General features: G+C 45.4%; 1 protein-coding gene across 12 annotated transcripts in view; it reads right to left on the bottom strand.

Moving 5' to 3' along the window:
* The window catches only part of ANKS1A (ankyrin repeat and sterile alpha motif domain containing 1A), a 187,332-nt gene that overhangs the window by 102,429 nt on the left and 70,025 nt on the right, over positions 1-14,878 (bottom strand). For 7 of the 12 annotated variants that reach the window (XM_053669099.1, XM_053669070.1, XM_053669076.1 and 4 more), the window contains exons 2-4: positions 7,889-7,969; positions 6,032-6,188; positions 4,178-4,240 (exon numbers count right to left, since the gene is read on the bottom strand). In XM_053669099.1, coding sequence (XP_053525074.1) covers positions 4,178-4,240; positions 6,032-6,188; positions 7,889-7,969 — 301 coding nt within the window. Of the gene's footprint in view, positions 1-4,177; positions 4,241-4,949; positions 4,969-5,057; positions 5,146-6,031; positions 6,189-7,888; positions 7,970-14,878 lie in introns of those variants that run through there. The other 5 variants (XM_053669101.1, XM_053669079.1, XM_053669086.1 and 2 more) reach the window with 4 other exon arrangements.

Genomic DNA, 14,878 nt, shown 5'->3' with positions numbered 1-14,878 from the left:
GGGCGCCCCCTCTTGGCTCACTTCTGTCACTGTGACCTTCTCTTCTCCGGGAGCCAACAGCAGCCCCGCCTTGGCTCCTCCTTTCCTATAAAGTTTCTAAGGAGCAAAGCAGAGGACGGACAGAGGCTCTCTCCTGTTGCTTTCTACCCTAAGCCCTTCCTTGTTTCATGGCCCCCAGTTTAATAAACATACCCTCAAAATAAAAAAAAAAGGCCTAATCGCATCTCTGCAGAATATTATGCTCATATTCACAGTGTTGGAAGCATCTTACTTCCGTTTCGGTCTTGCCAGACAAGGTCTGTTAACTGTGACAACCCTGAGTTTATGTCTGTGCTGACCACATCTCCCGACGATTAAACACAGGCCATCACAATGAGCTCTTACTCTTTCTCCTGTGAGCCTGACAGCTAGCAGGGCAGGGGGTCACCAAACATGGGTTCACGGACCCACAGGAAAGGGAGAGACCCCAGGAGTACAGAGACTTCTAACCACCTCGAACCCTTCTCCTCCACACTTGCCAAGTTGCAGCGCAGGCGCTCACGGCATCTCGAGTCCCTGGCATCATCTGACTATGGATCTGGACTGAGGAAGGGACTGAAATGAAATATTCTGCTTTTCCCCAAAGTCTCTGCACAAACTCCATTCCTGGCCACCCGAGACCACTTCCACTCTTCCTTGCTACAGTCAGTACCTCTAAGCCAGAGTACTCCAGGCACTTTGTCTGGGGACCTCGTTTGATGTGTAAATCCATTATATTTGTGCTTTTACACACACGCACACACAGTATAAGCAGCAGAAGGCTATACAGAAGCATTTCTACAGCCGTTCACTTCTTGGAACTATTCAAAACCCCAGGGCTGAGATTAAAGCCCAGCTGCACTCTTGTTCACTGCTGACCGATGCCTACGTTAGGGACCCTTGGGCTACAGCTCTCTGTAGCAACAAGAGTACAGGCTTGAAAATACACCCAAATTGGAACAAAAGGACAAAGCGGGTCTGCCGAGAGTCAGAGGACAAGGAACGCCAGCAGAAGTCAGACTTACTGGGCGGTGCTCCAGAAGGCAGAGCACTGACCGACAGGAGGGAGGGAGGTCTAGGAAGACAGAGGTCAAGTGAGCGCAAGAAACCAAAGGGCAGTGGAGTCCCCAAAGAGGCTGCCAAGCAGTAACCCTGTTTGTTACTAGGAGAAACAAACAAACAAACAAACAAACAAACAAACAGAGTAACAGGTAGATGGCCCGCCTTTTTGGTGAGAGAGAAAGATTCCTGCTCTGGGTGGGAAGTTAGCTTGGATCAGTAGTTCTCAAACTGGCTGCACTTTGGAATTGCACGTGAACCTAAAAGTAGCTAATACTAAGTCCTGCCCCAGACTTGCTAAGGTAGCACCTCAGAGGGTAAAGCAAGTTAAACTATTATGATAAAGGTTACAATTAAGAGAGAGAGGAAAAGAAAGGGGAGAAGAGGGGAGGGAAGGGGGAAGGAAGGAAGAAAAAACATCCTCAAGGAGATCAGGGGTGGCTATAATAAAAAAATAGTAACATAAAATAAATGTAAAAATAAAAAGCTTACCAACCTAGCGGGCACCAACTCAACCAAGCAATCATCCATCACCATCAAAAGTGACACAAATTGACCTCATGTGCCTTGTGAGCTGACACACTGAGAAGGGGGACACAGCGTTCCTCCTGTGGCATCGCTGCCCGAAGTGCACAACCTGGACTAAGGAAACAGTGACAAACTCAAACTGACGGGCGGCCAACAAAACAGGTCTAGGTTCTTCAAGATCTAAGAGCGAACTTTTTAAGTACATAGAAAAACATGTCTACCCTCAAACTAATTTCACGGTTGCTCATCTTATGATATTCGGACTAAGTTAAAATGACTGTGAAACGGAAAACCGTGTTAATGGCATCAACGTAGCTAAGAATGACTTGCACGGGGACAGGTTAGGCTGCCTGTGGAACAACAGGAAAGACTCCGTGTGTGGAGGGGAAACGAAAGCTCAGGACACAGCCCCTGCTCCCCGGAAAGGCACCGAGACTTCATTTCCCCGGGAGCTCCATATGACTTAGCAGCAAAGTCCTTCAGCAAAACAATTCGTGGACACGAGCTAGGTGCACCGACACCCATGGTTTCGGGTCAAGCCCGGGGGTCTGAGTCACATCAGCCCGGGAGGAGCGGGTGTTGGAACACAACCAAAACTGCTGTGTCCCTTGATGCCCTCGAGTCGGTTGCTCTGGGGCTGAAGAAAGGGGGAGGCGAAGGGCAGGATTTCTAAACAGAGAAGTGTACTTTTATTCCACTTAGACCACTTTCTTTTATGTGTGCAAAATCAAGGGATAGTAATACACTTCCAAGAACCAAAGTCTTACTTTTTAATCAGAGCTTTATAAGCTACCTAAACCAACCACGGAAAGGGAAGACAATCACCTCAAGGTGCCTCCCCTGAACAAAACCTGGAAGAACTGAGGAATGTTTCATTAGGCTTCACCCACTAGTAACAAAGAACAAATTCCAAAATGCCCTTTCCTTTTAAAATTAGGATCTTGGGGGTTTGGGAAGAGGGTAGAAAGGGGGCAAATGGTAATGGGGGGAAAAACATAAAAATTCATTGATTAATTTATTAAAAATAAATTAGGATCTAAAAATTACTAGTTACTAGATATTTTTACGTTACATACAATATCTTGCTTAAACTCCAAAACCACCCAGCAAAGTACATGGTACACCCCATTTTACAGAAGAGGAAACTGAGGCTCAGAGAAAGTAAACAACTTGTTCAAGTCAACAAAACCAAGTTAGTGGTAGCACAGAATTCAAGCTCAGGTCTGACTTGAAAGATGGTGACCTGTGATTCTCCACTCTACCATACCACTTTCCATAAGCAGAAGGAGGAGGAGGAGGAGGAGAAGAAGAAGAAAACTAAGATAGAGGACCTTCCCATTTTGAAGACCAGAAGGCAAAATTTAAAGGGTCGGCCCAAACAAAAGCTAATGTGTCCCATTATCCCAAATCAAACTGCTTCTGCACCATTAAAGCCCAATGACTGAAGAAAATCTTCATAGAGGCTGCCTACGTGAAGCCTGTAGATACTTTATTTACTAAATCATTATTTGTCAAAGAAAAACATGGTGTATCTGCAGAAGCACCATATGTTTTGCTTCCCTGAGCTGTGTATTCAGAGCAAGGAAAAGGCAGCTAATGTGAGCAATGCAATGACTCAACCAAACACCATCATAATGTTGCCAAAAGGCAAACCTGATGTGAAAGCAACTCAGATCAAAAACAGCAGGTGAGAGTGCTAAGGAAAGAGGCTAACACCACCAACCCAGCCCACAGACTGTCCACCGCTGCGGTGAAGGCCAAGGCCGCTGGGCAGCGAGGCTGGCTGGGCAGCGAGGCTGGCTGGGCTGGTCATCGGAGCTCTTTGCCAGAACCGGTCCCAGCCTCACAGGGAAGGAGCCAGCACAAGTGCCCTGCTTGGCCCTGCAACTTCCTGCCCCATTTCAGAGCCCGTCCAAGGGCCAAGAGTGACCAGGCAGAGAGAGAAGCCACTGGCTGGGGAGAAGGGATCGAAGCATTCAAGTCCCAGGCAGAAATGCACAAACTCGGAGAAATGAGGGGGAGGGGGCACAAGCAATGGCTTTGAGGTCACCACGCCCTCCCTTTTCCTGCACCTTCATCTACCACAAGCTCCTGAAAACTAGATTCCATTTCAATAGAAACAAAGAAAGCAGATTAATATTATTTTTTAATCCAGGAATTAAAACTTAAATCACCTTTTTTCTGTGCTTTTCTTAAAAAGTAAACTAATTTAATATCTTTTAATTGCATTTTTCTTTTTAGAATTTAAATGATTTCAGAAATCACAATAGTAAGATATGCACATACTATGGTCCTATATTTTTCCCCCATTTCTGCCACTTCTAAGCTTTTCAGACATTCCAGGAAAAGCACCCAACCTTCCCAGAATTAGAATGGATTTTAAAACCCAAACCCAAGCCCACTGCAGCCGCGTCTCCCACTCCCAGACAAGCACAGGCAGAGGGGCTGAAGCGGACAGCAGTCGGGGTGATGAGAGGAGCCCGGGTGGGCGAGAGTGGGAGCCAGAGAGGACCAGAGAGAGTGTGCAGCTTGGAGAAATGACGCAGAGAAACCCTGACAACAAAGTACACACCTTGGCATTGATATAAGGGTCAAAGGGGCCGTACTTTTTGAGTTCTTTGATTTCAAGAGCATTCTACAAAAAGGAGAGGAAAAGAAAATGTGATGACAGAATGGGTGAAACACATCAAAGCAATCACACAGCCCAGGGAGACCAACACTGGGAGACTCGGACCTGGCCCCTGGGCACCTCCAAAGGAAGTTAATGGGGGAAGATGGCCTCAGGGCTCAGCACTTATCACCCCCTCTTATCCAAGCACCCAACTGAAACCACACTAATGGTCAATTAAATAAACCAGTGTAGTACTTGGAACTACTTCCTAGATCCATTAGGTTCTTCAAGCTATTGCTGCTGTCTTGCCCCAGCTGCACCCTGCCCCACCAACCTGCCTGCCAGGTACTCAAAGCACTGGGCTGGTGTCCCACCTATCACCCTATCGATGACAGTTACTCCAGGCGGGAGGTGGCGTGAGCAGGACAAGCTAGCACACTCAAGTGGTTAAAAAATCCAAGCAGCTGTGTTCCACGGAAAAAGTGAGCAAGAGGATTAGAAGTGGTTACTGAAAATTTCCTAAATAAGAAGAACTTTAATGAAGGGTTAGTTTTATTTCAACATTGAGGAATATTATTTAAAAGCAAACTTCCTTAGAAATTTCCTCCAGATAAGAGAAATTACAATCACTTTAGTCAGGAGAAGTAAATTGCATTTAGATTCTCAACAGACCATTTTCATTCCTAATGAAAACAAACATCCTCACTGATGATCTTAAATGTCTGTTGCTCACCTATCCAAAAAACACCACCCAGTAGGGGGAAGGGAAGCTGATCCACAGCTACACACACACGATCTCCAAACTGGGACATTTGGGAGAGCTGCTCTCACTCTCTCAAACCTCAGTGTGAAGCTGCCTTCCTTGGAACCAGAGCCGGGATCTTAACCAGTTTGCCGAGAAGGTGCGTGGTCTTGCTCACAGATGGACTCTGCCAGAGTGATATAGTTTTTGAGGAAAAACCCTGATTTAACTTCTAATTATACAGGTAATTTAACAATTTCCTCTCAGCAAAGTCATTAGGAAAATAATCCTACGCTTACGTGAAAAAGGCAGGAGAATGGCTTGTCATATAAGAGAAAACCCATCTCCTCAGATCCCAAAACTACAGGGGTATTTTATGAAAGGCTTGTCCAGAACATGCACAGTTCAAGTATAACTTTTCCAAAGTAATAAATGTAAAGAAGAGTACCACCTAAGTCTTTGGCTGCTGTGAGGTATTTTTACTCAAATGCTGCCTTGTTGTCTAAGAACCATCTCTGCTCTGGCCAAGCACGAGCACTCTTAAGTTAACGTTAAAAGGCATCACGGGTATGATCTTCATTCTGCTGACTCTGACTTCTGCTCCCGTGTCGGGGAGCTCACTTTCAGCACTGGCTGGAGTCCCTCCACCTCTGTGAGGGGGGATGCACGTGAAACAGCATCGTTCACACGGCTCGGACATGCACGGGAGGATTTCTGTTTATCAGCTGAAGTTGCGATGCTGTGTCGATGGCATAAGCACAATGTGCAATTAATTAAGCCCACCAGCTTGAAATTTTGCAGAATTTGCATTATTTCAAATTTTGCATGAGGTTAGCATTGTATTTTTATTATAGTGTTATTCAAATAACACTGGATTCAAATGCACATAAAATGCCTCCTAATGGAATAATATCTGCCTGGGGCACTGAGAGGGGCCGTGCTGGGAGGAAGGGACTGCTCTCCGGCCTGGGAGAGCCTGTGCCCTGAGATCTGAGCTGTGGGACCGAGACAGTGATGGGGTTGCCGAGGCCTGGACTGTAGCTGAATGGAAGAAAGCTTCCCTTCCTCCCAACCTGTTCATTGACTCTGGTATGTGAGGGCCCTTGATGGATGAGCAGCCGCACTATCTGGGCATCTCCTTTCCAGGCTGCTAAGTGCAGAGGGTAACAGCCTTTAGAATCAGCCACATTGGTCAGCGCGTCATTCCTCAGAAGAACCTCGACCACATCCCTAGAAAGCAAAAATCAATTATGAGTTTGCAGAACTCAGGAGTCCTTCCTACTAACAGCTCTTCATACACATGTTTAGCACAAAGCACTTTCACAGCTACCGTCTCACTGGGCTCCCCTGTGTCTACCTGAGCTCATGGCCTAGCCTCCTCCTGTCACTCCAGGAGCGATGCATGCAGCTGCCACTGTGAGGCTGAGCCATCTTGCGTCACACTGCACTGACGCTTTGCCTCCCTGTTTATCTGGTTTTTCTGGGCAGTCTGTCCATGTTCCGTTATTTTGAAAAAAAAAAAAAACGTCTGGTCCTCTTGTCCAAGCCTTGCAATGTTTCCTTGTTTGTGATGTTTAAACAGCATTCAGGGATAGAACTGACATAAAAAGTCATGCAAGACAAACATTATTATTCTCCACATTATTCGGAGAGTTTAGTGATGTGGGAGCTGAAAGTGGGCGGGCAGAGCAGAATTAGAGCTGTCGCAGACATGAGCCAGACACATGTGGTGTCATTTGCTACATCCGGGAAGAAGGACTTGGCTTTCTTCTTGGTAACACCACTAATTAAGCAGATACAAATGTATAATTATCCCCATGCACATGAGGTCAAAGAAAATTCCCACTGTAAACAAAACCAGCATCTGGAGATCAACTTGGCTAACAAGCTAGTCTTTTAGTTCAAGAGTCACTTTAATTCAGGTTACCCCACTATTTAAGAGGGGACAGGGATTGCTACATATGCACATTTCTTGTTATCTTTGTCTAAAATGGCTACAGAAAGGACATGATGACCACATTCAATATATTTTAGGAAAGTTCTTTTCAGCACATTAGGCTGGGCCAAATACTGCACAAGTGACACAAAACACCACATGGCCCTGCTCCTCACTCAGAAAAGTTTAAAATGGTTCCAATAATCCCTCCTCCATCATCCAAACTTCTGCTAATCTTATATGGTATCATGCCCCAGTGTCTCTCTGTTCTGTTACATTCTGGTTTCCATTCTCCCACATCCTGGCACATCTACTCACTGCACCCGCAGCCATGCCTGCCCCCTGGTGGAGCCCTCCCGCTCTCCTTTACCTGATTGGCAGGGCCCTCATTTAGCTGCCAATCATTTACACCTGTGCCTTCTCCTCCTAGACACCCAAAGCACACCTCCAGAAAACTCCCACACAAATCCCTCCCAACGCCCAATAAGCTCTCTATGCTTAAGAGAATTAAATAGGCCTTATTATTCATGTATTCCTTTCCTTAAAAATGGTTCCTGTTGCCCATTAGGCTAGTTTTATAAGGAACAAATGGCAAGCTAAAACACAGTAAAAAAAAATAACTACTTTAACAGAAGGAAAGTTTCCCAGGACCAGTCTATTTTCAGTTTATAAAGGGGCTGGTTACCTGGCAGATTATCCAGCCCCTTCATGGGCCGGCTGCCCCAAATAAGGTCTTCTCACGCAGATGATTGTGTGGCACTGCACCACTTCGGGGGAGAAGAAAAGGTCAAACTTAACCTGCAGTTCGAGTGTTTGAGGGGTGAAGCAGGGAAGGATGGTAAGGTTGTCACACACTAAAGAGAGATTCGGGAATTCTAGATGGGCTAGATTTAGCTTGTTTTCCTCAGTGTGACAGTTTAGTAATCCTTTCCAGGAACTGGAAAGACCCCTGGAGACCTCCGTCCTGAAGGTGGGGCAGGAACACGGCACTTACTTGTGGCCATTCAGAGCGGCATGGTGCAGAGGGGTGTAGCCGGTGCTGTCCACACAGTTCACGTTGGGCCCTCTCCAGATGCTGCAGAGAAAGGAAAAGACCAAAGTCACAAACCGAAGCAGAGCCGCCTAGCTGCTTGGAAAAGAATCCTGTGTGGTGTTTAACCAAACTGCTTACTTCTACATAACTTCTGATAAAGGATGGCATCGTTTTACCACAGAAACGCACAGCACCAAGAGTACACAGTGGCCTGCTGAGCAAGGAGTCAAGTGTCAAAACACCAGAGTCATCACTTAAGGGTGTGTTCTGCACCCTCCTCATCGGTTGCTCAGTGTGGGACTGGTGCCACTGAATACTCACAGGGCTGCAAGAACAGCTCACTGGAAGGTCATCCGAAATGTCGCCGAACCAAGCCACTCGGCCAGTCACGGGTTCTGAGCACTCACCTCGTGCTGGTGAGAAGGCTGGAGAGAGACCTCCACAGACCAGAGAGGTAACCAGGACGATTCCACCACAAGGACCCAGACCAAGGAACCCATATTTGTAAAGCACGAGGAGACATGTTTTGAGATGCAGGAGACAGTGCTGTCTTTTTTGGTGAATATGTCTTGTTGGCAATAAAAATAAATAAATAACAACAGGATCTACAATTTCAGTGCCTTATTTGAATCAAAAATACTATACTAGAAAGGTTAAAATGTCATCTTATTTAATTCTCAAAGCCTTAATTCTTATTTCTGTTCACACCTTACTGTATTGGCCAGAGCTTCTTAAATACGGTAAGTAGCAGAGAGCAGCCCTGTTCTGGCCTCGCTTGTTGTGAGAACATCTCTAACGTTGTTGGCAGCTGGTTTGAGATAGGCACTCTGTAACATGTAAAAGAAGTACCATATTTTTTCCTATGTAAAGTGTTAATAAAAACAGTTTAATTTAAATGTTTAATTTTTCTATGTCTATGGAGATCATCAGTTTTTCACATTTAACCAGCTAATAATGTTGTTATCAATAGGTTTTTTAATATTGAGCAATTTTTCCATTCCTGGATTAAAACAGAACCTTATTTGGCCATTCTCCATTATGGCCCTGTCAGTGAATTCTACTTGAGAGTATTTTATTTACAATTTTTATGTCTGCATTCATAAGTGAGCCTGGTCTATTGCTATTGGATGGTGTTAGTGTTAGGTTTTGGTCACAATCAGCTGGATAGATATCCACCCATTTCTATATTCAGGAATCAATAACACAGAGCACTGACTTGTAAAGAATCACCAGTAAAACCATCTCAGCCCAGAGCCTTTATGCTAAGATTTTGGAAGCAGCATTATTTATAACAATAAAATTTTAGAAGTAGCCCAAAAGTCTATCAATAGAAAAATGATTTGATAAGTAAGGTATAAACACATAGTAACATTTCATATATCAGTTATACTGCTGTGTAATAAGACAGAATAGAGATTAGAATATAATGTTAAGGAGAAAAAATTATAAATGCTGTAGAGAAAAAATATATGAGCGAAATTTATCAGGATAGTGGACTGAGTGCACAACTATACACAACCTCCTATCTAAAAAGTTCCATGAAGTGACAGAAGTAATTCTTACACTACACCATAGCTAGCTAGATAGATAGATTCAGTCTAAGAAAATAAGAATAGTTGTCATCAAGTTCACTGACAATACTGAGGAATTCCTAAAAGGCAGACATCAGACGAGGGTGGATCTACAGAGACACAACCCAGAAGAATGCAAATGAAAATAATTACATACCATTTTCCACTCTCTCAAACTGGTAAAAATGAAAATAATGACATTGTAAAGTGTTTATAAAGATCGGGGAAACAAACACTCTTAAACATCACTCGCAGAGTTTAAATGGGTGAATTCCTGTGGGAAGACAATTTGGCAGCACCCTTAAAACAAAAATAGGCACTTTCGCTTTGAGCCAGCCCTTCCACGTCCAGGCAGCTCTCCAACGGAAACTCCTGTACATGTGCAGAGGCCTGTACTCCTGCAGAACTGCTTCAGTGTAAGAATGAAAACTCAAATTGTCAAGGCCATCAACAGGCCAGCAGTTAAATATCAGGGACACTCACTCATAAAGTGAATTATTATATAACCATCAATGACAATGATGAAGGAAAGGAAATGAACTGGCTCTGCATGTCCTCACGTGGAAAGATTTCCTAAGACACACTCTGCTACGGGTGGGTGTGAACCAGAGGCCGCTGTGCGACAGAACAGGAGCCTGCGGTGTGTGTATGTACGTGCTCACACACCCCTGTGGAGGCGCTGGGAAGAGTGACATTCACTGACGTTCTGCTCGGCGTTCTACCACGTTCAAAATATTTACAATAAAGATGTAATCATGCATTATTTCATAATAATAATTTTTTTAAAGAAAGGGGGAAGAACCCATACAGAGGGAAAAGACAAAAAATAGATACGCTAATAATAAATGTCTATATATGTGAGACAAGGGCCACTTTAATAAGCTTGTAGGTATCAACCCTAAAAGCTTGACACATTTTCAGTGAAAAGAGAGGATATGTGCCCTTTGACACATGTATTATTTGTTCATTGTCAAGGGTGCTGGTGACAACATCAGGAGCATGGTAGCCTCACCCTCCATTAACTTAGATTCTTATAACACCTTCCAAACACAGAGCTAAAAAGTACACTTTTTCACACTTGTGTGATAATCTCACGTTCTGACCCAAAAATTGCATACGCCTGCCTGACGACGGACTGACGATGCAAAGTGAAATGGATTTGGAAAATCTGGGGGAAACCGTTTTCAGACTCTTTTGAGTTGCCCCTCAAGACAAAAGATCATCATTTTATTATAAAATAGGTTAACACTAAAATCTAAAACCAAGTTATTTGCCCCAAGTCACAAGCCAAATCAGCAGCAGACCGAAACCTCTCATTTATGGAGCTCTTGGCATTTGGCCAAACACGGACTTTAGGACCCACGGGGACGAGGGGTGGTGCGTATGCAGGAACAGAAGGCTGTACATAATTCAACAGCAAGATGGCTGGAGGAGAGCAAGGGGACTTGAGAAGGGGGAATATCAATATGAATTAAAACAGTGGGGAAACACAGGTCTTTCTGCAACTAGCACTCCATTAGGAATGTGTTATTTCAAGCATCTCAGTTCAGGTCCCAGAGTAAAACTAAGATTTAGACTGCATTTGCTTTTAACAAAAAGGCAGGACTGTGCATGCCCTCTGTCACTTTCTAACTTCTGCCTCCCTATCTCTGGTTTAGAGGTGGTTAGTCTGGACGTCCTAAACCCAGGTAAAACTATCGCAAACAACCAGAAAAGACAAGGAAGAAAGGTAAGAACTTTCCTGCAAAAAGCTGTAACATTACCAAATAGTACGGACTCCCCCCACACCTACTTTTTCTCTAACTAGCATTTCCTCTAAATACCCATCTAGAAACTTGGGGGAATGGGGAGTTATTAAATAAAACCTAAGTGAAAATGGAGAACTGTAGTCTCTCTGCTTGAAACTGTAGCTTCAGACAGGGTGGCAGTAACATCCCCCTCCACCCAAGTTTCTTCCTTTCTGGCAGCCCAAGAAAAGGGCTGTTTACAGCCTCAGTCTCCTCCTGCTCACTGCTATCCTATTAGGTGTTTCTCCAGTAAATACCAGAGGGCTGCTCACCTGCAAACAAAACGAATACAATGTGCCAAGAGAACCAGAAAAAATAATGGTCCAGGAGGTTCCTAACAAGGTCGAACCTATACGGATTGTGAAGACATATAATGGGCTGCCCCTGAGGCGCAGAAGAAACCCTCAGACTAACCTGGACTTAGAGCAGTCGGCCCCAGCAATCCTGCAGGAAGAAACCTTAGGGCCTAGGTTAAGAGTGGAGGCTCTGCGATTAGCTGACCTGCCTTCAAAGCTTGCCCCGCCACTCGTCAGTTTTGTGACCTTGGACAAGTTACTACTCCTTCAAACCACTGTCTCTGCTTCTGTGAATTCCACTGCGATAGGCTCCCGGGACACAACTGGCGCGAACCAGCCTGACATCTCGAGGGCTGAGACCTAGGATGTGCCGATGTGTCGCCCGCCCCAGCTTGTGGACGTGGTGTGGAGGCACAAGCAAGCCCTGCCTTCTGTGCCTCGGGAGCACCTATTTTTTTAAGCTATACTTTAATGGTGCTACATTTTTGTAAAGACTTTACTTATTTTTAGAGAGATGGGAAGGGAAGAAGAAAGAGGAAGAGAAACACTGATGTGAGAAAGAATTACACGCCCTGACTGAGGACCATACTGCAACCCAGGAGAGTGCCCTACCAGTGACATGTGGCTTTGTGGGGTGACCCCCAACCAGCTGAGCCACACAGGTTAGGGTGGAAGCACCTATGTTTTGAGACAGCATCTAAAGACACAGGAGGGGCAAGGAAGAATAAGACGGATGAGAAACTGCATGTTTTGAATCCACCTCTCAAACACCTCTCTCCATTCATTTAAAAACGAACTATAGGGTTTACAGTTTTTAGCAGGCAGCATGGGCATGTATTCATCGGATACATGAAGAGCACCCTCTAGGCGTCAGGCACTGTCCTCGGGGCTGGAGAGCAGGTGGAAAAAGACAGTCTGCCATCACGGAGCTTGGATTCTAGGGGGAGGGGGAGTGACTAAATAAACTAATAAATAGATAAAATGAAGCCAGGTAGTGGTTAGTGTCATAATGAAACAAAAGAAGCAGTAAAACAAAGTAAGGGGTGACATTTTAAACAAGGTACCTCTTGAAGAAGGTGATCTTTGAAAAGAGAGCCAAGTAGAGTAGGGGTGTCTGAAGGAGACAGCCAGAGACAGCATCAGATGCAAAAGCCCAGAGAACGAACGTGCCTGACATGGGCTGGAGAGCCAGGAGGAGCAGGGAGCTCGGTCCGCACGGACCAGGCTCACAAAGGACACCCAGGTGAGTTCAGGTCAATAAGCGCCCACTGAGCATCTACTGTGTGTCAGGGTGGGGGAGGGAGGATACAAAATCCATGCTGAAGGAAAGGGGGCACTTTCAAAACAAGAGGAAGAGGCAAGACTCAAGTCCGAACCACTATGATCAGATGGACACTAGACATCTGAAAGGGAATCAGGATTCCTTGACTTGATTTAAAAGGGCCATCAACATTCATGTTTAAATTTACATACCACTCTTCAGACCTAGCAAAATTCAGGCAAAAACTTGGGGTAAAATTGTTTAAAGTCTCTGTGAAGTCAAATAAGAACAGCAGAAAATATACTGAGACACTTATTCTACCCAGCACAGAAACTGGCCCAGCTCAAATGAGCCCTGAGCCACACCTTTCCTGACGGCACTGGTGGGTATTAATTTCACACTCCTCAGATTTTCCAGATCATCTACTGCACCTTCACCACCGTGCTGATCATATTTGACCCTAAACCACAGTGAATTCATGCTACTCATCTGTACTACGTAACTGAAACCCGTTAGGGGAATCCCTCATGTTCCCAAGAGCACCACACTATGCAAGGAAGTGGTATGGGGCCCCCAGTTTGCTACTTCTAACATTCTATTTTCACCAAGCTGCAGCCCCAATGTGATGTGGTCTCTGCAGTGTAACTGATCTACACTGTATCCACTAAAAATGGCAACAAACTGGTGGAACTTCCACCAAGATGGAGGCATAGGTAGAGACACCGTGCTTTCTCTCACAACCAAGTTTAGAGACAACAAAATATTAGCAACAGAAAACACAGCCAGAACACAGAAAATTGAACTTTTCGGAAGTCTGATAACAATAAATGCTTCGGCCTGACCGGTGAGAGGGGTGAAATCAGCAGCTGGCGGAGTGGGGTTGCACAGGAAAACTCAGTCAGACGGACTCAGGCATGCGGATCCCAGCCGTGGGGTTGCAAAGGGCGGACCCAGTGAGCGACCCAGTGAGCGACCCGTGGATCCAGCGAGGGAAAAGGGCAGCGGGTTGACTGTGGTGGCACATTCCTGTGCAGATAGACCAGCGAGGGAGTGGGCAGTGAGATGGGACTAAGTGGGTCCCAGCGACTGGAGGCAGCAGAGAGGGCCGCCATTTCCGGCTCTGACCCTGCCCCCATATACAGTGTCACAACCCAGTGACCTGAGTGACCCTGCCCTGGTGAACACCTAAGGCTCCATTCCTCACCCAGCTGCACGAAGCAGGAGAGGGGGACGCCATTTCCCCACTCTGACTCCGCCCCCATATACAGTGTCACAACCCAGTGACCCTGCCCTGGAGGCCCCGCCCCACCCCTAAGGTTCCGCTCCTCATACTTAACAGGCGCTCCTCATACTTAACAGGCGAGAACAGACCAAAAATGGCTCAAGAAGATCTCAAAGCCCCAGAGCCCATAGATCTAAGCGATGAAGAAATAGCAAAACTCTCAGACGCACAGTTTAAAACACTGGTCATCAGGATCCTCACAGAACTGGTTGATTATAGCCACAAATTAGATAAATATATGAAGGCGAAACTAATTGAAATGAATGGAATTGCACAGGAAACCAATAGCGATGAAGAGGAAACTGGGCCTCAAATCCATGGAGTGAACCAGAAGAAAGCAAATAATGGCCAAACAGAAAAGAGTCAAGAAGCAAGAATTCAAAAAAATGAGGAGAGTCTTAGGAACCTCCAGGACATCTTTAAATGCTCCAACATCCGAATTATAGGGGTACCAGAAGGGGGAAAGGAACAGCCACCAGTGGAAAATTTATTTGAACAAATAATAAAGGAGAATTTCCCCAATCTGGCAAAGGAAATAGACTTCCAGGAAATCCAGGAAGCTCAGAGAGTCCCAAAGAAGTTGGACCCAAGAAGAAACACACCAAGGCACATCATCATTACATTAGCCAAGATTAAAATGAAGGAGAGAATCCTAGAAGCAGCAAGAGCTAAGAGGACAAGTCACCTACAAAGGAGTGCCCATCAGACTGTCAGCGGATTTCTCAAAAGGGACCTTACAGGCAAGAAGGGGCTG

Source organism: Artibeus jamaicensis, unplaced genomic scaffold (assembly GCF_021234435.1).
Source record: "Artibeus jamaicensis isolate MK-2021 breed Jamaican fruit bat unplaced genomic scaffold, CSHL_Jam_final contig_1539, whole genome shotgun sequence".
NCBI lineage: Eukaryota > Metazoa > Chordata > Mammalia > Chiroptera > Phyllostomidae > Artibeus > Artibeus jamaicensis.
Note: the sequence above shows the minus strand (reverse complement) of the source record. Positions and strands in the feature narration are given on the sequence as shown.